The sequence below is a fragment of the Chelonoidis abingdonii genome, chromosome 4, assembly GCF_003597395.2.
Source record: "Chelonoidis abingdonii isolate Lonesome George chromosome 4, CheloAbing_2.0, whole genome shotgun sequence".
Taxonomy (NCBI): Eukaryota; Metazoa; Chordata; order Testudines; family Testudinidae; genus Chelonoidis; species Chelonoidis abingdonii.
Genome location: NC_133772.1, coordinates 81,877,274 through 81,900,791, shown reverse-complemented (window position 1 = coordinate 81,900,791; position 23,518 = coordinate 81,877,274). Strand labels below are relative to the sequence as shown.

The following is a 23,518-nucleotide window of genomic DNA, read 5'->3' as shown; positions in this document are numbered from 1 at the left end:
ATCTATGAATTATTATGAGCTAATACCTGTTTCAAAAGGCAGGTTGAGCAAAACATGATAATTAAATCTAGGTATTGCTATCTCAGAGTAGGCCAGGATGACACCTTGCAATACAAAGGTGTGCAACACCAAGAAATCAGCTATGCACAGTCAGACCTTAAGGATGAAAGACTTCACTAATCTATGACTCTGTTCCTGATTTGTTTGGTGGACAAGAATACGTGACTATGTAATCACCCTGGCAGAAGCCTGGTGTCTTGAAATTTTGGTAACAATGACAGGCTTTCAATGAATGCCATGTATTTGAGACCAAGTGAAGACCTGTGTTGATATAACTCAGTTTGAGACTGTCTTTCACTGATTAAGTCACAGTTTTGGACAAACTACACCCTTCAATATGTGCTTAAATTTCTTGGCTCAACACCTACAAGTCTCAGATGGAAATGTTTTCTGTGATCTCTCCATGAACAACATGCACTGGTTAATACTTCATTCAAACCTAACTTATTGGTTCGTTGGTATTGTGCTACAAGGGGTAGCTGTGTCCGGACCACATACTTGAAGCATCTCAATCCATTTAAGCTGTTTACCTTATAGGAAGGATGACATCCCCCTAAGCCAGCATTTCTCAAACATTTCTAAGCTGATTGGTCTTTCTAGAAAATAAAACCAATCAAACTCTCCTTCATCCCCACTTTATTACCAGGGCAGCTTCGGGGAAATGTACACAGTCACTATTCCAGGTCCCTGACTAGTCCTTTAAACCCTCAAAGTGAGCATGCCCCATATCCTGGGAACTGCTGCCTTAAGCTATGGAGCATTGATTTGACCATGAAATACCAATAGGTAATCCCTAGTTGACACTCCTTGGTTCAAATTCTTCCAGATACTGATAGCTTTATTTTGGTAAGTGCAATTGTTCCCATATGGGAACAAAACACTGACTCGACTTGCAACTGCTATTTGAGGTGGCATGTATCAGAGGGGAAATGACTGTCTAGGAAGGAGTGCTGCTGAAAGGGATCTGGGGGCATAATGGACCACAAGCTAAATATGAGTCAACAGTGTAAAGCTATTGTAAAAAAACCAAACATCCTTCTGGGATGTATTAGCAGGAGTGTTGTACGCAAGACACAAGAAGTAATTCTTCCATTCTACTCTGTGCTGATTAGGCCTCAACTGGAGTATTGTGTCCAGTTCTGGGTGCCACATTTCAGGAAGGATGTGGACAAATTGGAGAGAGTCTAGAGAAGAGTGACAAAAATGATGAAAGGTCTAGAAAACATGACCTATGAGGGAAGATTGAAAAAATTGGGTTTATTAGTCTGGAAAAGAGAAGACTGAGAGGGGACGTGATAACAGTTTTTAAGTATGTAAAAAGCTGTTATAAGGAGGAGGAAGAAAAATTGTTTTTCTTAACCTCTGAGAATAGGACAAGCAGCAACGGGCTTAAATTGCAGCAAGGGAGGTTTAGGTTGGATATTAGGAAAAACTTCCTGTCAGAGTGGTTAAGCATTGCAATAAATTGCCTAGAAAGGTAGTGGAATCTCCATAATTGGAGATTTTAAAGAGAAGGTTAGACAAACACTTGTCAGGAATGGTCTAGATAATACTTAGTCCTGCCACAAGTGCAGGGGGCTGGACTTGATGACCTCTTCAGGTCCCTTTCAGATCTATGATTCTATGAAAGCTACTTGTTTTTATGTAGGCAAGCATAGATAGCTTTGTTCCATGGATGACTGTGCATGCACTAGACAAACAGGGTCTGAATCATGACTGCTGTTTTGAAGTGTCTGAGGATTGGGGGTCCTGCTTTATGAAGTGGTTCTAAACCAAGGAAACTTAGCAGCATTCAGCGTCTTGGCTACCAAACTTTAAGCAGCCAAACTTGATACTGTAGTCTACTGTTCAGCATATAATAGCTTGCTGTTTCCAAACACAAGCACCGAAGAATTCCTGCAAACTGAACTTTGGGTCCTGTGGTGCAGCTCTGCTCTGATGCCACTTGCTTCAAGTTCCATTACCTTGATCTCTCTTCGGTCAAAGGACTGCTTTGTGCTGATGAACAGACTTGAGGTCTAAACCAAAATGCTGAACCAGGTTTTCTGGCATTAAATCCTCTATGTTAGACAAATATGCAAGGCCACACTTTGGATACAGGGTCAAATAACTGTTTTGAAGCAGGTGCCTTCAAAAGTCTCCAGGCCAGCATATATGTTGGATTCTAAGGAGTCTGTCCTTCTGGTCGACTCTTGCTCCCATTACAGTCAATGGGAGTTTTAACATTTATTTTAGTGGTACAAGTTTGGTCTCTTAGAGGCTTCTGGGATTATTCCAATTTAACGATTTTGTAAAACAGATTGTATAAAGTCGGGTGCACGCGGCCACACTGAGCACATTAATTCGGCGGTGTGCGTCCATGGTCCGAGGCTAGCGTCGATTTCTGGAGCGTTGCACTGTGGGTAGCTATTCCGTAGCTATCCCATAGTAGCCGCAGTCTCCCCCCGGCCCTTGGAATTCTGGATTGATATCTCAGTGCCTGATGGGGCAAAAATCATTGTCGCGGGTGGTTCTGGGTAAATGTCGTCAGTCATTCCTTCCTCTGGGAAAGCAACGGCAGACAATCATTTCGCGCCCTTTTTCCCTGGATTGCCCTGGCAGACGCCGTAGCACGGCAACCATGGAGCCCGTTCAGTTTTTTTTTTTTACTGTCACCGGTTGTGTATTGGATGCGCTGACGAGCCGTACTGCAGCGCTACACAGCAGCATTCATTTGCCCGTTTCATACGCAGAGACGGTTCATGTCTACAATTTTGAGAAGTCGTCTGCTTCAGAAATTAAATGTGGTATTATTATGTATTTTTGATGTGTGAATCATATGACAATTTAAACAAATGATTGGCTACTGTGGTGTTCTAGATATTTAAGTTTTACATTTTATGTCGTATGTATACTGTGTTGATACGTAGAGTTTTTATCATAAATTGTAAACCTAGGTCTTTTCATGTGTTTATGGTTGTTTTTACATTATTAATATTTCCTGTCCTGTTTATGTTAACACTTTAAAATCAGCAAAAGGTTATATAAATATTAAATTTATCATGAGAACAAAGGCAAAACTATATGATACATAGTTTAGTCCTATTCAGTGTCTACTCGGCGCTTCTTGGCTTGTCTCTTGTATTCATTAAATGGAGCATCTCTTGTCCTGTCCTCAGCAATAGTCTGAAGCATGTGATGGGCCTTCATTTGCTCCGTAGCTTTTCCATTGTTGCATGTCCTGGTGAAATTGCTCCCGTGCTCGTCGCTCATGCTTCTGCAGTTCGGTGAAAAAAATCTAGATGAGAGGGCAAAAATGATACTTAGTGACATTTTGCACCGAGGCTTTTGATGGCCTTGAGGAGGTTTTCTCCTCAACAAACCTGTAGTTGTTTGCCTTGTTGTTTCTGAGAAAATTTATTGCCACTAACTGAAGGCTTCCATGCCGTCTTTTACTTGCCGCAGTGCATGGTCAATGCATCATCTCCGAGAGTTCACGATCTGAGGACCAACAAAGAGCCTTCCTTTATCTAGCTATCACTTAACCTTGGGAAATTCCATGGAGTACGTGAAAAGTGCTTGTGTTTTTGTCAATGGCTTGACCAAAGTTCCTTCATCAGACCCGCTGATGTGTGAAGGGTTGGTAACAAAATCTTCCTTGATTCAAAGTGGTGGATGCTGAACAACTTTTCCTCCAGGCTCTAATGACTGTCGAATGGCCATCTTTCTTGATGTAGGTGGATCTCTTGCGCGGACTATCCCATTCGAATGAGAAACAGCAGTACTTTGTGTATCCAGTCTGCAGACCAAGCAAGAGAGCAACAACCCTTCAAATCCCAAAGCTGCCACTGATGTTGTCATAGGCTTTATGCACCTCAAAAGTTGTTTCATGTTGTCATAGTTTCCTTATATGGTTGCATGACAAACTGAACTGATGGCAAAACATTGCCATTGCCAGCAAACAGCTTAAGACTTCTTCGTATGAATCAATGAACAATCTCCACTCATCTTGGATGTGAACGATGTTGAGGGCTGCCATCACCACATCGATGTGTTGAGGCTACAAGACACCTTCATGAGCAAGAATGGACAGATTCCTTTTGACGGTCACGGAACATGGAACGCCGTAACATCACTGCAGGAGATTCCACGTGCTGTAGTCTGGACCCAACATAGACTGAGCCATTCAACAATTTTAAGCATCATTTTCATCTCAGTGACCCAGAATTTATGTAGAAGTTGACTACATTTATTCAGAAGATTTTGGCTGCTAGAGCAGTTATCAGTCGTTTGTACCGTCTGCTGCGCCATTGTAAATTGCAATGAGATTGACGGTTATCTTGTCGTTTCTGTACTGTCTGCTGCTGTCTGGGTGCCTGGCTGAGGTCGGCTGCGGGCACAAAGACAAAAATGGAATGACCCGCCCGGTCATTCCCGTCTTTATGTATCTAAAATAGGTTCAGTTCCTGCCTGATATGGGCAAGTGATACTAGAGAAACCGAGTGTATCAGAGAACAGAGAGCCAGCCGCTCCGTGTCGATTCCCGCAGAAATGATGAGCTGCCATGGCCATTCTAGGGGTGCCTGCAGACACCCCACCATTGCTTCCCTCCCCCAAACCATCCTGGGCTACCATGCAGTGTCTCCCCTTTTGTTGATGAATAAAAGAATGCAGGATAAGACACTGACTTGTTACTGAGTATAAATGGGAAGACAGCCTCCGCTGCTTGATGTCCAGACAGGATCATTAAGCGGTGCGGGGCAAAGGAGCCCAGCATCTCGCTGCTCATGAGTCCAGCAATACAGAATCTTTTCTTACACATGAACGGGGGAGGCTGATGGAGTCAGCCCCCATTGCTATGATGAGGCCGGTTACCCGCTTTCTGTACCTCTACTGGGAATGACGTGGATTATTTCCTATTTTTACCGGCGCCCCCGGCCAGCTCACCTGAGGCCGCCAGAGCACTTCACGGGCTGATTATGACAACGTATGCATCATATTGTACCATCTGCCACCGGAGGGGAGGGAGAGCGGATACTGCTCTTCCACGCCGCAGCATCGTGTCTAACAGCAGCATTCAGTTAGACTAGGGTAACACTGAAAAATTCAAGAACGATTTTTCCTTTTCTTTCATGGGGGGAGGGAGGAGGTACATTGATGGCTATACCTGAGCCACCCCGGACACATGTGTGTGACCCTACAGGCTTGGAGCTCCCAAGAATGCAAATACTTTTCGGAGACTGCTGGGGACTGTGGGTAGCTGGAGTCCTGCTGTACCCTCTCCCTCCCTGCCATGAGCATCCTTGATTTTGGCTTTCTGTTACGTGTACACAGCACTGTGCTTGTGAACTCTGTTTTCATAGCCTGGAGATTTTTTTCAAATTTGTCATTCGTCTTCGTAACGGAGCTCTGATAGAACAGATTTGTCTCCCTAGTACAGCGATCAGAATCAGTTATCTCCGTACGGTCCCCACTGGAGCTCTTTTTGGATTTGGACTGCATGGCCACCCGTGTTGATCAGGCTCCCACGCTGGGCAAACAGGAAAATGCAATACCAGAAGTCGCGGGGCTTTTGCCTGTTTACTGGCCCAGGGATTCTGAGTTCGATTGGTGTTCCGAGCAGGTCACAATGGTGCACTGTGGGATACCGCCCAGAGGCCAATACCGTCGATTTGCGGCCACACTAACCCTAATCCAATATGGTAATACCGATTTTAGCGCTACTCCTCTCGTTGGGGAGGAGTACAGAAACCAATTTAAAGAGCCCTTTATATCGATATAAAGGGCCTCGTTGTCTGGATGGGTACAGCGTTAAATCGGTTTAACGCTGCTAAAATCGGTTTAAATGCATAGTGTAGACCAGGCCTGAGAGGAGGAGCTGGAGACATGGATGTAGAAAAGTGCAGATTAGAACAAATAATTGAAGTGACTGAACTTCTGCACCCCCTTGAGCTTTTAGATTGGAAAAGGTTTTATGAGTCCCACAAGGTGAGAGCACAGGCCAAAAGGATTCAACATAGAGAGGGTCCAGTTGCCCCCTGTTATATCCACCCCTGCTCCCTTAGACAACTGATATTTTTTAATTTTCTTGTTGCTCTTTCCAGAGTATACAGAAGATTTTTTTTTTTACTTCATTGCAATTGTTCAGGTAAGACCCAGAAGCTATAATCTATTCTCAGCAATTTTTTTATACTGTGTCTAGGACTATCTGTCACTTTTCACAAGTGCTAATTTCATTTTCAGAAAAATTTCTATGAGAAAAATATAAAGCCATGAATTCAAGTAGGTAAAATATGCACACCAGCTCTTATGAAGGGAACAGCATCAATTATGTTGAACACTCTTCAGTAGTTGAACACATCTCAGTGAATTAAATGTTTAGGTCCTGACATCAATTCTAGTTCACACCTGCAACAGAAATTTTCCTATTATCCTTCGCTGATGGGGTATATTAGTCTTTTCTTTCATGGACAGAAACAGAATTGAATCATTTTAAACAGATGTTCTGAAACTAAGACTCTTTGTTAGCAATGGATTCCAATCATAGGAAGATCATAGTTCCTTCAGGAAGAAGCACTGAGCCCAACGCACACCCTTCTGATTTGGTAAAGAGAGGCCTGCTCTTTGCACTTCTCTTTCTAAAACTAACTCCACTGGAGGAGGATAGAGTGTTGTCCCTGTCCCAAGCACCTCCCAACAATTACTAGAAGTCCCCATGTGCTTAAATTGATTAAAATAAAGGAAGAAATATTTCCTAGTCCTAATTTAAAAGAAAAAAGAGTCCAACTAAATGTAAAGTACCTCGGTAATTGATGATTTCTGTTCCGAGCACTGGGGTCATCTCCAGAACTGTGATGAAGGCTTTGTCCATAGACGTCAATGGGAATGGAGACATGCGATGTCTTCTGGCCACCTTGGTAATGTCAACGGCACTGTGACCTGCAGAGAGGGAGAGCATCCAGTTTAGAAAATATTCCATTGCACTGCCTTGGAAGCCTGATGGGATGACTTACATATATTCAACAACGTTCACTCAGAAGAATAACATAGTGTTTTACAAACTACATAGAGGAATAGCTTCAAGTTCACAGCATTTATAGCTAAAAAGTGAAAGCTACTATATCCATAAAGTCACAGAGTTAAGGCCAGAAGGGACCACCAGATCATCTAGTTGACCTCCTGTATATCACAGCCACCAATACACTATCCAGTATCCAATATCCAGCTGTGGCCATCTCTAATGCCTCAGAAAATGGAGACTAAAAAACCTTCCAGAGTACACTAAGGAACAAAAAAAAATCCCCTCAGCTATCCAGCGGAAGCCTTGAAGCATAAGCTCTGAAATTAACTGAAATTGCAGGGGAAATTTAGGGAAACAAAATATAATTTTCAAAACTGAAAATTATTACAGTGGTTAATATCCCTGCTCTTATGAAAAATGCTCTGGGAGATTTAATGATGACAACGGAACAGTAAATCACTGTTATATATCTTTCAAAAGATGGTGCTATATTTGACACCATGGATCATGATGTGAGGCTGATTCACCTATGGGAGCAAGCTAGGGGCAGTGGCAACCCCCTCAGATGGTTCTGTTTCTCCTGGAGAGACTGCCCCCAGAGTGTTGTGGTGAGTAACTGCTCTTCACGAGTCAGGGCCCTCATCTGTGGAGCAATTCTACATGTTTCTTTTCTTTCTTCCTCTCTCATTCAACATATATGTTAAAATTCTTGGAGAGATTGTCAAATGCCAACAATACGCAGATGACACTGAAGTATAAATCTACTTGATCTTAAGTTCAAATCAAACCTCTTTCCAAGCGATCCTAATGCTTAAATAAGATCAGTGGCTGAATGAGGAACAGCTGGCTAAATTAAATCCGGGGATGACATATGTGATGCTAATGGGTAGAGGGAGATACTCTGAAGCACCAGTCAAAACTGTTCCCTCATCCTCAAAAGAAGGTGTCTGTCCCACCATCATTAAAATGGTATGCAACCAAGAAGTCCTCCTGCACTCTTTTTAATCTAGACCAAGTAACAACAGCAGCAAAAACACTTTCTTCCACCTTTGGCTTGCCAGACGATTACTTCTCATCCAGTCAGACACAGACTGGGTGATGGTGATCCATGCATTTGTGACTTCCAGGTTTAATTACTGTAATACAAAGTGTGATGGGTCCCCCAAAGAACTTGCGAATGAATCCATAGTCACTAAAGAGAGAGACTTCTCTTCACAGTAGGAATTAGAGGCAGCAATGACTGCAGCAGTGGGGCAGTGGTGTATGGTCCCGTTAGGGCTTCTCTGCTGCTTCTAAATGTGGAAGAAACCGGAGGCATCCTCTCCTACAAGGACACCAGAGCTCAAGTGCCACCTCCCTCTTCAGGAGGAAGGAAAAATAGGAGGAAAAAAAGAAGGCACTCTAAGGACTCGCCTGGGCGTACTGTTGGCAGCAGAGTGGCAGGGAAAGAGGCCGACCTGGGACTTTCATGCCCTCCCCCTCCCATGCCCTCACAACCTCCTACTTGCCGGTGATAAGTGATCTTACTGTATTTTTTTCCACTCAGAATGGTCTTACTTTTTGCCGGGTAGCCGTTTGCTCAACTGTCCTGTTGCCCCAGTCCCTCAGTCACTCTGTTGTCAGCTTCAATCTCCCTGCCCTCTATGCTCCTCTCCATTCTTTCCTCCCTCCTTTCTCTCCCATCTCACTTTCCCTCCTCAATGTTTCCCATCCACTCCCTTCCTCCTGTTAACTCACTCCCACTTGCCTTCCCTTCATTCCATACTTCCTAAAATAGGTTTAAAAAACAAAAGCTGTAGCATAAATATGTGGTTTGAGCATTGGCCTGCTAAACCCAGGGCTGTGAGTTCAATCCTTGAGGGGGCCACTTAGGGATCTAGGGCAAAAATTGGTCTTGCTAGTGAAGGCAGGGGGCTGGACTCAATGACCTTTCAAGGTCCCTTCCAGTTCTAGGAGATTGCCATATCTCCTATTATTACCTAAAAGGAAATTTGATTTTTAAAACCATTTCCCTTGCAATAATGTGTTATCAGTAACACAGATTAGGTATTTTTAAAAATGCCTTATTTTATCTCTGGTGTCTCTATGGCTATCAGGCTCCCTATTCGTTGCTTTACATATCTTCAGTTCTTTTAAAAAGGTTATTTGAAACAAGAGAGGATGTCTCCATTGTGGTCTCCTGTAAAAGTACTTTATAAGCACACTGGCAAAAACTGCCGTTGCTCAGAGGAGGATGCTGAGTCAGTACAGTAATGACTGAGTGCACAAAACTTCCTTCAATGTCAACACATTCTCACTCACATGACTTATGTAGGACATTATTTATGAACTAATTTCTATAGCTGATGATTACCTAGTGGTATAGCAGCCTCTCAAAAGCTACATGAAGCAATCAAATCTTATTACTAAATCAAAGTCAATATCATTTTTTATAAACTGGCAAAAGCTCCCATTTCCTTCTGACTCCTCTTGTGCTCGGCTCAGAATAGCATAGGAATTAAGTTCCCCCAAGTAATAATCTATGTTTTCCAGTTCATCTTTTGTCCTCTTTTCAAAGGGACATTTATTATTTATCACGCCCAAGAGACTGACAACTCTGAAAGGGAAGCAGCTGGAAGAGAGAAAGACTACTTCAGATTCAGAAAATCCTTTAGTGTGTAGTTGCCATTAAAAGAAACATTGGTTAAAAGGATGACAGAGCTCCTGCAGCCCTGGGAAATGGCAGACTGCACATGTTAACAGGTTTAAGTGGACTGCATAAGCTGTGCGCTCTTTTGCAAAGGAAAACTGAGAAATGTGAATGGGAACACTAAGAAAGAATTGTCCTGGCAGTGACAGCAAAAGGGAAAGTGGAATGCATCAATTTCCCTCTATTCCACTACCATTAGGCTTCTGGAACACCAGCTGCCACTGCATCACTAAACAGAAATCCATTAAAAGAGAACAACAACTGGCTAGTCAAAAGTTGTTCCAAGACATGTATATAAATCTTTACAAGCACATTGCCTGGAACTACTCAGTCTTTTTACTCGGCTTACACCAATATGCCCAGGGTTAAAAACAACACCAACCAGGAGCAGTAAAATATTTTCAGAGCTGTTGTAATTTTTTTAAAATTATTTTAAATTAATATAGGTCTCCCGGTGATAGTGCCAGGCTGTGACTATCAGGAACTCTCAGTATACTTTAGACTTTTCAACTTGCTGCTCCAGCGCTACAAATAAGCTTTTTGGAATGTATGGGAGTAGCTTGTGCTTAAGCTGTGTTTCCTAGAAAATCCAGCATTTGATAGCTCACTCATACAAAATAAATTTTATAAGCAGAATGACTTTGCAATATTGTGTATAGAGTTTCCAGATCTAGTTGCATATATATCTTTGGACTTCATGTCTCCTAGTATACCTACCATTGGGGACACACTGGTTTTTCATCCCATTTTTTTTTAAGGGGTCATGATTTCAATGTTTCTATTTACATATTGCATATGTAATAACAGAACTGAAATGTCATAGGATTAAACACTCCAAACAAGATGTAGCATGATGCCATTATGCACCATATCATAATGAGATCTCTATCCCAGTCATGTGTGTACAGGTCAGAAGAATATAAGAATGCTCATACTGGATCAGACCAATGATGCATGTAGCCTGGCAAAGGCTGGTGCCAGACACTTCAGAGGGAATGAACAGAACAGTGCAATTACTCTGTTGTCCATTCCCTACTTCTGGCAGTCAGAGGCTTAGGGACGCCCAGGGCATGGGGTTGCATCCCTGACCATCTTGGCTATTAGTCTTTGATAGACTGATCCTGAAAGAACTTATCTAATTCTTTTTTGAACGCAATTACACCTTTTCCCTTAACAACACCCCTTGGTAATGAGTTCCACAGGTTGACTTTGCATTGTGTGAAGAGTACTTCCTTTTGTTTGTTTTAAACCTGCTGCCTATTAATTTCATTGGGTAATCCCTAGTTTTGTGTTATGTGAAGGAGTAAATAACACTTCCTTATTCACTTTCTCCATACCATTAATGATTTTACTGACCTCTATCATATCCCCCCTTATTTGTCTTTTATCCAAGCTGAACAGTCCCACTTTTTTTAATTCCTCCTCACATGGAAGCTGTTCCAAATCGCTAATCATTTTTGTTGCCCTTCTCTGTACCTTTTCCTGTTCTAATATATCTTTTTTGAGATGGAGCGACCAGAACTGCATGCAGTTTTTAAGGTGTGGGCATACCAGGGATTTGTACAGTGACATTATGATATTTTCTGTCTTACTATCTATCCCCTTCTTAATTGTTCCTAATATTGTTAGTTTTTGATTCCTGGTGCACTATAAGGCAGATGTTTTCAGAGAACTATCTACAAAGACTCTAAGTTCTTTTTCTTGAATGGTAACAGCTAATTTAGACCTCATCATTTTGTATGTAGTGTTTGGATTATGTTTTCCAACATACATTACTTTGTATTTATCAACATTGAATTTCATCTGCCATTTTCTTGCCTAGTCACCGAGTTTTGTGAGATCCCTTTGTAACTCTTCACTGTCTTCTTTGGACTTAACTCTCCTGAGTAATTTTATATTGTCTGCAATGTTTTCTACCTCACTGTTTACCCCTTTTTTTCCAGATCAATTATGAATTTGTTGAACATCACTGGTCTCAGTACAGATCCTTGCAGGACCCGGCTATTCACTACTCTCCATTCTGAAAACTGAACATTTATTCATACCCTTTGTTTCCTGTCTTTTAACTAATTACTGATAGAGAGGATCTTCTCTCTTATTCCATGACAGCTTACTTTGCTTAAGAGCCTTTGGTGAGGGACCTTGTCAAAAGCCTTCTGAAAATCCAAGTACACTATATTCACTGGATCACCCTTGTCCACGTTTTTTTGACAACCTCCCACCCAAGAATTGTAACAGGTTGGTGAGACATGATTTCCCTTTACTAAAGCAGCGTTGGCTCTTTCCCCCAACAAATCGTGTTCCTTTATGTTTCTGCTAAGTCCATTTTTCACTATAGATTCAACCAAATTGCCTAGTACTGAAGATAGGCTTATTGGCCTGTAATTGCCAGGATCACCTCTGCAGCCTTTTAAAAAAACTGGCGTTACATTAGCTATCCCCAAGTCATCTGGTATAGAGGACAATTTAAGTGATAGTTTACAGACCAGAGTTAGGGCATGGCTACACTTGCAGATGTAGAGTGCTTTGAGTTAAACCAGCCTTCGTAGAGCACAGTAGGGAAAGTGCTGTAGTCTGTCCACACTGGCAGCTGCCAGCACACTGGCATGGCCATATTAGCAGCTCTTGCAATGGCCACAGAGAGCAGTGCATTGTGGTAGCTATCCCAGCATGCAAGTGGCTGCAATGTGCTTTTCAAATGGGGGGGTGGGGTGGAGTGTAGCAGGGAGTGTGTTGTGTGTATGTGGGGGGAGAGAGAGTGGGTTTTTGGGGGGCTGAGAGCATGTCAGCATGCTGTCTTGTAAGTTCAGACAGCAGAAGACCTCCCCCATTTCCCCCCGCTGCCTCTGTCTCTCTCACACAGTATTCCACAGTAATGGTTGCTTTGTCTCAGAACAGATAAGCATGCTGGCTGTCAAACAGAGCTTTCAAAGGACATATCCAAAACAATGACAAGAATGGTCACTTAAGGGGATTATGGGACATTTCCGGAGGCTGATCAGAGCGCAGTAATGCAACACTTCATTCACACTGACGCTGGGAGGCTCCGGGGGGGGCGCATCAAACATTATTCTACTCGCCGAGGTGGAGTACCAGGAGCGCTCTAGCCATGGAGTCAGAGCGCTCTGCGTGCCTTGCCAATGTGGATGGGTAGTGAGCTAGTGCACCCGGGGCTCCTTTATTGCGCTGTAACTCACAAGTGTAGCCAAGCCCTTAGTAGTTCTGCAATTTCCTATATGAGATCCTTCAGAACTCTTGTGTGAAGACCATCTTGTTCTGGTGACTTATTACTGTTTAATGTATTGATTTGTTCAAAAACCTCCTATATCAACACCTCAGTCTGGGACAGTTCCTCAGATGTGTCACTTAAAAAGACTGGCTTGGGTGTGGGATTATCCCTCACATCCTCTGCAGTGAATACTGATGCAAATAATTCATTTAGCTTCTCTGCAAGGGCCTTGTCTTCCTTGAGTGCTCCTTTACCACCTTGACCATAAGTGCCCTCACTGATTGTTTGTCAGGTTTCCCGTTTCAGATGTACTCAAAAATATGTTGCTATTTTGTATATCTTTTGCTAGTTGCTCTTAAAATTCTTTTTTGGCCTGCTTAAATATGTTATTCTTGACTTGCCAGAGTTCATCTTCCTTTCTATTTTGCTCAGTAGGATTTGACTTCCAATTTTTAAAAGATGCCTTTTTGTCTCTAATCGCCTCAGGCCCCCACAAGAGTTTTTTGGGGCCCCTGAAGCAGGGTCCTTCACTCACTCTGAGGGCCCCGGAAAACTGTTGCGGGGCCCAGGTCCCCAGAGCTTCTTCCGCAGCAATTCGGCAGCAGGGGGTCCTTCCGCCCCGGGACCTGCCGCCGAAGTGCCGGGTCTTCGGCGACGATTCGGCAGCGGGGAGCCCTAAGCCCCCTGAATTCTCTGGGCGGCCCTGTTCTATAGCTCTGTTAACTGCAGGGTTAACAGGACTAAAACATTTTTTCCTCATTGCGATGGGGCAGATAGATCCCGCTGACAGGGTTAATGAGGACCCGTGGACCTAGTTAGCCCTGCCCCTCATTTCACCTAGAGCAATGTTAGGCATGGAGAGGGGAAGTTAAAAGGAGATCTACCCCATTTCAGCCCTGCCCAGGCTCCCGATGTGAGAGAGGCCTGTTTGCAGCTCACAGACTGCTTGGAGGAGCTCCTGTTAGAAGGGATGAACAAACCCTGTGCAATCACAGGAATCATGGACTGTTGGAAGGCAAATCCTGAAAAGAAGGGTGGGGTCCCACCGAACCCTCATTGGATGACTGTGTTTTGAGTTGTGATTTTCTGTTTCTTTTTTCTTTTAAACCATAAAGTAAGGGTAATACTGAAATGTGCCTCTAAAGAAGGATAACTACTTAACAGAGAGAGACAATACAAGCACATCATGTATTTGTTAGACATTCTAGTATACATGTTTTCAGGGTTTCTGAGGTCTTCTGTTTTATAGAAGCTATTGATAAATATTTTAGATACCACAATTTCACTTCCTAGACAAGGCCGCCCAGAGGATTCAGGGGGCCTGGGGTCTTCGGTGGTGGGGGTCCCAGCTTTGGCGGTAATTCGGCGGTGGGGGGTCCTTCCGCTCCGGGTCCTGCCGCCAAAGTGCCCCGAAGACCCGCGGTGGGGCCCCCCACTGCCGAATTACTGCCGAAGACCTGGCACTTCGGCGGCGGGTCCCGCTTTGGCAGTAGTTTGGCGGCATGGGGAGTCCTTCCACTCCAGGGCGGAAGGACACCTCCCCCGCCGCCAAAGACCCGGAGTGGAAGAAGTTCCCGGGCCCTGGACCCCGCGAGAGTTTTCTGGGGCCCCCGGAGCGAGTGAAGAACCCCACTCCAGGGCCCCCCAAAAACTCTCGTGGGGGCCGCTGTGGGGCCCAGGGCAAATTGCCCCACTTGCCCCACCCTCTGGGCAGCCCTGCTCCTAGAACCCCTGGAGTGCCACACTTAATGTATACTCAGTGTCCAATCTTTGAATGGCGCCCACATAGCTGTGAGAATTCTCTGGAAATGAAGATACACATAATTTTGTGGAATTCAAACTATGTCAAACAGCTGTCAATTTGCTTTTTTTATGTCAAATATCCAAAACGATCTGTTAAAAATCTAGGGGGGAAATGTCTCTAAATTACAAATACTCTTTTTTTTCAAAGCAGAAGGAAATCCACCCATCTTGCAAATCTTTAAAATCACAGATGAAACAGCAGTCATTACTTTTGCAACCCTCCCCCCGCCCAAAAGACACAAACCAAAACAAAAAATAACCTCTTCTGGATCTACAGTAGCCTTTCATAATGCTAAGGCATAAAAGAGGAAGGAAACATACAGAGCTATCATTCTTTTTCCCCTATTGCTTCTTTACACTCATTTTTCTTTTTCTTTCAGATATGTCAGATATTTAACAGCAGAAATCTTAAATTCCTGTTATGTCTGTGGACAAGACCAACTTATAAGGATTTTGGTTTTTAATTCCCAGTTATGAAACAGTAGATTTCTTTTTTTACAAAATCTAGATGTTGACAATAGATAAATAAATAAATAATAAGCTTCAGCCCTCACAATCTTCCACCTGAGTATCTCAAAGTGCTTTTAAAGACAACCATTTATATCACACAACATTCTACGTGATAAAATAATGCTGTACTCATTCCAGAAATGAATACTTTGAGGCACAGAAGTCAAGTGATTTGCCTAAGGCCACTCAGCTAATCAGATGGAGAGCTGGCAACAGAACTCAGGAGACTGAACTACCCGTCTTCTGTTTCGACCACTAAACCAACTTCCTATATAGAGTGTAATACGTTTAAGGTAGATTAAATTTTCAGGGCACATGAAGAGAGGTCTTTAACCTGGAAGGTTACAAACTATAATTCTAGAAAGAGTTAATTTGTGTAAATCCTTTTTTTTTAATCTGACATCTAATTTTTTTTCCTCATTTACCTCAGCATTTCTTAAAACACTTCAAGCTCAGAAGTGAAAATCATGAATATTTACTTTCCCATTATTTGTGTGTTGATTCTTTCCCCCTGTGAAATGTGTACCTGCACTATTAAATGCAGGTACATCGCCACGATGTGGTGATCAACAGGTGGGCTGGTGACTCCAAAGAAAGAGGATAAAAGCCCAGGCAGGAACTGCACTATGATGCGGTCTCCATCATTTATCACATTATACGTAGCTTAGACTCTAATGTCACTAAGAGAAATATCACGTGGAAAAGAATTAAGAGGAAAATACCTATTAACACAGACTCTAACTGCTATTTTAGAAAGGCGAAAGCTGCTAATGTTTTCTCTTTTTTTCTTCTTTTTGGATTGAATTTCATTGTCCTATTTTTTTTTCTATTCCTGCTGTAAAGTCATATGAACCCTCTCTCGTTCTTCTCTTTCCACACCACCAAAATATTATTCTAACTTGCTCTCCCACTTCCTAACTAAAATGGGGGTCATGATTCAAAAGTACATCAGGGAGGCAGCAATACTTACTGGCTCTGAGGATGTTCTCCTTGCTACTGCACCTGGACTGGACCTGCAGAGAGAGCACAGACTCTATGGGCTACAGTAGATAACAGGCACAGCAAGATGTGGCGATTTAATGGGCAAGCTCCTGGGATCTAGAATCAGAGGCTCTATGCATATGACACCTTAACAGCTTTATATAGTGTATATATAGGATACATATATTCAAGCAGAAAGTTATTGGTTGACAGTTTGAATCTGATATAAGCAATTAAAAAACACAAACAAGCCAGCCTAAAGGACAGATTTTTAGGTTAAGAAATGAATATATAGCTTTCAAAGATACATATTAAACTTTCAATTTTACATTAAATTCCAAGTTCATTGTATATAATTGTGACCACAGTGATCCTGAACGTAAGTCCTTGTGTTTTATGTGCAGACCAGAATAATAATATGTCTGTATTAACATAATCTGTCTGAAGACTTGATTATTGCTGCTTTCAGTGGAGTCTCTGAGGTTTCTTAGAGAGAAATTCAAAATGCGAACAAGTTAGAATGTGGTGATTGTGAAAACATTTAGCAGTTCTGCTTCACAGCTGCACAAACATCTTATGGCAGGAGACAAATGAATTTGTTCAGCTGCTTAAGTGTAGTTTAGAAAAGTACTATGCCTAATACATGTTTTATAGTGTAGATCTATTTTGAAAAGTGATTATGTAAGAAGATGCTATTTTTACTCAAGAGATCTACTCCTTGTGGGCCCGATTCCCACGGTGTTACTCCAGTTTTTGGTGTAATTTTGAAGTAACAGTGCTGAATCATGTCTGAGTATTTAGTCATATCTGCTTGCCGTGGGGACTAACGGAAGTTCTTCTTCAAGTGATTGCTCATATCCATTCCAGTTAGGTGTGCGTGCACCGCATGCACGTTCGTCGGAAGACTTTTTACCCTAGCAACACTCGGCAGGTCGGCTGGGCGCCCCCTGGAGTGGCACCGCTATGGCACCGGATATATACCCCAGCCGACCTGGCCACCCTTGTTCCTTCTTACCGCCCGTGTCAGTCGTTGGAACAGTGGAGTGCGGCTTAGCTGACCTCCACCTCCCTAGCTACTCATAGTTTCTCGTTACTGTGTACATAGTTGTTGTTGTTATAGATATTTAGAATTAGTTGTAAGTTCTTAGTATAGTTAGTTTAGTACTAGTTAGCAGAGCTTGGGGTGTAGCCCCTTCCCCACACCCGGTGCCGGTGCTCATGCCCGGCTCACCGGGCTTCAAACCATGCTCGGCCTGCCACAGGCCGATGCCAACAGGAGACCCACACGACTCCTGTTTGAAGTGCCTCGGGGAATCGCACTTAACAGCTAAATGCTCTATTTGCAAGACTTTTAAGCTGCGAACTAAAAAGGAGCGAGACATCAGACTGAAACAGCTCCTCATGGAGGTGGCCCTGACACCGCCACCTTCGGCACCGAGTGCTGGTCAGTCGGTGAGCAGAAGCGCCCCTACGGCACTGGATCGCACCAGTATGCCTAAAGACTCTCGGCACTGGCCGTCACCGAAGTCGGCTCCATGTCGCTCCCTCTCCCCGAGGTCGAAGAAGGCCAAGACTCCTGCTGCTTTGGCACCACCCACGCCGCAGCCAGAGAGTGCGCCCAGATCGGACCGCCCGGCGCCGATACCCACCGCAGCACCGACTAAATCGGCACCATTGATTCCGGTCCCACAAGGGCTGTTGAGTCTGGCACCTGATAGCTCCCTGGCGCGTACCGCAGTAGAGCTCACCATGCCATCCACGCCAGAGGTGTTTTCGGTGGCGTGAGACTTAATCGCCTTAACGGACTTGGCACTGCCTCTACCCCCGGCACCGCTGGTGCGGGTAATCCAATCTCTGGGCAAGCCAACCCTGACTAGACCACGGTCTGTCGGCACAGTGGACCGGCACCGCTCAAGATTGCGGTCCCGCAGACGCTCCAGATCAAGACGCCGCTCCCGCTCTCGACGCCGCTCGCAGTCCCGGCACCGTTCTCCTACACAGCACCAGTCAGACTCGCGGCACCAGTAGGACTCCCGCTCTCCACCTCACTATCCGCGGCACCGCTCCAGTTCTTGGCACCGATCCAGGCACTGTACCTCTCGGAGCCGTTCACGCTGCAGGGACTCGAGATCTCGGTCGACCTCCCGGCATCGGTCTGGTCGCAGGTCCTGGTCTCGATCACGGTACCATTATGAATACCGGCACCGGTCCCTGTTAAAGAGGGGAGCGAGATCTGTTGGAACTTCAGCCCAAGGTTTCTCTGCTCCTCCATGGCCATCCAGGCAGATGTCGGTGTCCTCTCACGCGGACAGTTATTACGACCAGGACCGAGATACGGAGGTGCCTACCGGGGTCTTCCAGGAGGTCCGGTCTCAGGATCCAGGACCTCACCAGTGGTCCTTTTGGACACCCTGGGCGTACCATCAGGCCCAAGGTGCTCCATTGGTCCAGACCCACTCCGCTTCCTCAGAGCATCGAGCTCCAGAGGACACCATTAGCCGTCCCCCTCCAGCTGGGACAGAGGAGCAGATGATCCATCCACCAGGTTCCCTGGTACCGCTGGAGCAGGAATCGACCCATGAGCAAGAGGCCATTCAGGACCCCCTCATCCCCAGTGTTTCATCCTCTTCCTCTCCAGAAGAGGCGGTGGCAGGGACCTCATCATCACCTCAGAGCCCATCAAGACCTCCTTAGGAGGGTAGCGCTCAACATCAATCTTCCCGTAGAGGAGGTCCCAGAGGTTGAAGACCCAGTTGTGAGCATCCTGTTGGCGGAAGCCCCCACTAGGGTGGCTTTGCCTTTCATCAAGACCATCCAGGCCACTGCTGACACCTTATGGCAGTCCCCAGCCTCCATCCCCCTTACAGCAAAGGGAGTCGAGAGGAAATACACGGTACCCTCCCGGGGGTACGAATACCTATATGTCCATCCTCCTCCCTCCTCATTAGTTGTCCAATCGGTCAACGAAAGGGAACGCCATGGCCAACAGGCGCCAGCCCCCAAATCAAAGGAGGCTAGGCAGATGGACCTACTGGGCCGCAAGGTATATTCGGCAGGTGCCCTTTAGCTTCGGGTGGCCAACCAGCAGGCTCTCCTGAGCCATTATAGCTACAACACCTGGGCGGAGGTGGGTAGATTCACAGAACTATTACCCCCGGACTCTCGCCAGGAATTTGCCGCATTCCTTGAAGAAGGGAAGGAGGTGGCTAGAACCTCCCTCCAGGCTTCTCTCGATGCGGCCAACTCGGCAGCCAGAACTCTGGCCTCAGGTATCACCATGAGGCGTATCTCATGGCTACAGGTCTCCAACTGCCACCCGAGCTCCAATACACCATCCAGGACCTACCCTTTGATGGCAAGGGTCTGTTCTCTGAAAAGACCGACCCCAGTTACAGAGTTTAAAGGACAACAGGGTCATCATGCGCTCGTTGGGCATGCATACGCCTGTGACCCAACGCAGATCCTTCCGGCCTCAACCCCACCAGACGTACTTTGTGCCCCGGCACAGACAAGACTTCAGCAGAAGGTGCGGGCGGGGTGGCTGTAGATGCCAGTCCAGGCCCCAAGGGGGTCAAAACCACAGCCGCCCAAAAGCACCTCCGGGGCCTAAGTCTACCTTTTGAAGGTGCGCACGAGGACGGCGTACCAGTTTCAGGACAGGATCCTTCTCCTCCCTTCTCCAACCGCCTCTCCTACTTCCTCCCGGTGTGGTCCCAATTGACCTCAGACATCTGGGTCCTACGCACGGTGAAACAAGGATATCACCTCCAACTTGTTTTAACTCCGCCTTCCCACCCCCCAACCCAGTCCCTCTTCAGGGACGCCTCTCATGAGCAAGTCCTCTTACAAGAGGTACAGTCTTTCCTCACCGCAGGAGCAATAGAGGAGGTACCACCAGACGAGAAGGGAAAACGGTTTTACTCCCGCTACTTTCTGATCCCCAAGTCCAAGGGAGGCCTCAGGCCTATCCTAGACCTGCGAGGCCTCAACAAGTTTATGGTCAAGTTGAAGTTCCGCATGGTCTCCCTGGGGACTAATTATCCCGTCCTCGGAATCTGGAGACTGGTAATGCCGCCCTCGGACATGAAGGACGCATACTTCCACATCGCCACTTCCCTCCGCAGCAGGAGGTATCTTCGCTTTGTAGCCAATCACCAGCACTTCCCACATTCTACGGTCCTCCGCTTGGCCTCTCCAACGGCCCAAGAGTTGTTTACGAAGTGTATGGCTGTTGTCGCCACCGACCTCCACCAGCCAGCTGCAGATACATCGTTCATTCCCGTGGACTTTGGGGTACGACTGGCCCTAATCCAAGGAACCTCACCGGAGCTCAGGTCAAACAGTCAAGTGACATAATCAGGACCTATCTCAAACTCGGTTTGGGGCTGCTCGCTCATGAAGGAAAAGCCCCACTGGGTTTCCCACCACAAAGGCTGGACTTCATAGGGGCAACCCTGGATCCACTCGAGCAGGGCCTACCTTATCTCAGCCACGTTTCCAGACGCATCACGCGATCATTCGAGGTTTCTGCCAGAACTCCTCGACCACCTCGCTCGCACGTATCTCGCCTCACACATAGGCCCAGCCACATGGCAGCGCCGTTGTACTATCAATCGTGACCGCTCCCGGCCCCGTTTCAGAACGTGGCTCAACCTTCGGCTACGTCCGGCAGGGACCCAATAAGACACTCTGTGACACAGTTACCCCCGACCACCTTACACTGCTCTCGACTGTGGCCTACACTCGCTCTCTGGTGTGTGCAGGGCTTTCACCCATCCTTGAACCCAAAATAAAATTAAGAAAAAATCCACCACAGCCTCGCTGTCTGAGCGACAGATCGCATCAATCTCTCAGCTTGGGGGACTCTATCGGTCACGCTTGTACCCAGGGCCTTGGTCATGCAGGAGCTGATTCGCTCCACATAAATGTGCGAGAGAGCTGGGAGAGCAGTCCGCCTCGCGCTGCCAGGCTGTTCAGCAACATCTCATCACGGCCGTACATGTGTCTCAGTGTTTACAGACAACACAACGGCCATGTATTATATCAACAAACAGGGAGAGACTCGCTCTTCTCCCCTGTGTCAAGAGACCATTCAACTCTGGGACTTCTGCATAGCCCACTCAATAGACCTGGTAGCGTCCTTTCTCCCGGGGGTTCGGAACACTCTGGCGGATCAGCTAAGCAGATCCTTCCTCTGTCACGAATGGTCGATAAGACCAGACTTTATTCATTCCATCTTCCAGAGGTGGGGTTTTCCCCTCATAGACCTGTTCGCCTCTCGCACGAACAGGAAATGCCAAGCATTCTGCTCCTTCCAGGGTCTTTCACCGGGATCGATCACGGACGCATTCCTCATGTCGTGGAGGCACCATCTGCTCTATGCCTTCCCACCGTTCCCTCTGGTTCGCGAGGTCCTAATAAAACTCTGCAGGGACAGAGCGCATCTAATCCTGATTGTGCCAGCGTAGCCCAGACAGCACTGGTACACCACCCTGCTCGACCTGTCCATGGCCAGCACAGTTACTCTGCCACTCCTTCCAGACCTCATAACGCAGGACCACAACAGTCTTCGCCACCCAGACCTGCAGACCCTTCACCTCACGGCGTGGCTCCTGCATGGCTGAACACATCGGAGTTACGCTGTTCCGCTCCGGTACAGCATATTCTCCTAAGTAGCAGAAAGCCTTCCACTCGGTCAGCGTACCTGGCCAAGTGGAAACGTTTCTCCTGCTGGTGTACAACGGAGAACCTTACTCCTTCTGAGGTCTCGATCCCCGCTGTTTTGGACTACCTCTGGTCTCTTAAGCAACAGGGCCTGGCGATATCTTCTCTGAGGGTGCACTTGGCGGCTATCTCCACATTCCATCCTGGAGAAAGTGGCCACTCCGTGTTTTCCCACTCCTTAGTTACTAGATTTCTTAAGGGCCTGGAGTGCCTCTACCCCCCAGTACTCCGCCCTGCCCCCAGCTGGGACCTCAACTTAGTCCTAAGCAGACTTATGCATCCGCCATTTGAGCCATTGGCGACTTCCTCGCTCCAGTACCTGTCGTGGAAGATGGTCTTCTTAGTGGCCATTACATTGGCCAGAAGGGTTTCCGAACTTCGAGCGCTTATGGTGGACCCGCCGTATACTGTCTTTCACAAGGATAAGGTACAGTTGCGACCTCATCCAGCGTTCCTCCCTAAGGTAGTGTCGGCCTTCCATACCAACCAGGACATCTTCCTCCTGGTCTTCTTTCCGAAGCCTCACTCTTCTCCACAGGAGCAACAGTTACACTCCTTAGATGTCCGTACGGCGCTTGCTTTTTATATCGAGCGAACAAAGCCCTTCCGGAAATCCCCCCAGCTGTTCGTGGCAGTCACTGAACGGATGAAAGTCTACCAGTCTCCTTCCAGAGGATCTCCTCTTGGGTAACGGCGTGCATACGCACGTGCTATGACCTGGCTCATGTCCCTTCGGGCCATCTCACTGCGCATTCTACCAAAGCTCAGGCTTCATCAGCCGCCTTCCTGGCCCACGTGCCTATCCAGGAGATATGTCGCACAGTGACCTGGTCATCGGTCCACACCTTTGCTTTGCACTATGCTCTGGTCCAATAGTCTAGAGATGATGCAGCCTTTGGCTCAGCGGTTCTGCACGCTGCCACATCTCACTCTGACCCCTCCGCCTAGGTAAGACTTGGGAATCACCTAACTGGAATGGATATGAGCAATCACTCGAAGAAGAAAAGACGGTTACTCATCTTTGTAACTATTGTTCTTCGAGATGTGTTGCTCATATCCATTCCAAACCCACCCTCATTCCCCACTGTCGGAGTAGCCGGCAAGAAGGAACTGAAGGGTGGCCGGGTCGGCTGGGATATATATCCGGTGCCATAGCGGCGCCACTCCAGGGGGTGCCCAGGGTAAAAAGTCTTCCGACGAACGTGCACGCAGCGCGCGCACACCTAACTGGAATGGATATGAGCAACACATCTCGAAGAACAACAGTTACAAAGGTGAGTAACCGTCTTTTTTAGTTTTCAAATACTGTTAGCCCTGCAGAGCCAACATAATATAGGATATGTCTTCACTGCAGAGTTAACTCAAGTTATTTACACTCAAGTTAACTTTTTTCAGTCTTGCTTGAATCAGAGCAGTCACACTGCGAAATAACACGTGAGCTGCACAGAATAATTGGATTAGTAGTTGATGAGTTGTCATAATTTGAGCTGTGGCCTATACACCGAGGCCAACCAGCTGTTAA

At 46.1% G+C, this 23,518-nt stretch overlaps 1 protein-coding gene across 28 annotated transcripts in view; it reads right to left on the bottom strand.

Moving 5' to 3' along the window:
• The window catches only part of GPHN (gephyrin), a 648,985-nt gene that overhangs the window by 114,794 nt on the left and 510,673 nt on the right, over positions 1-23,518 (bottom strand). For all 28 annotated transcript variants that reach the window (XM_075065364.1, XM_075065351.1, XM_075065350.1 and 25 more), the window contains 2 exons: positions 16,262-16,304; positions 6,841-6,978 (listed from right to left, as the gene is read on the bottom strand). In XM_075065364.1, coding sequence (XP_074921465.1) covers positions 6,841-6,978; positions 16,262-16,304 — 181 coding nt within the window. The remainder of the gene's footprint in view (positions 1-6,840; positions 6,979-16,261; positions 16,305-23,518) is intronic.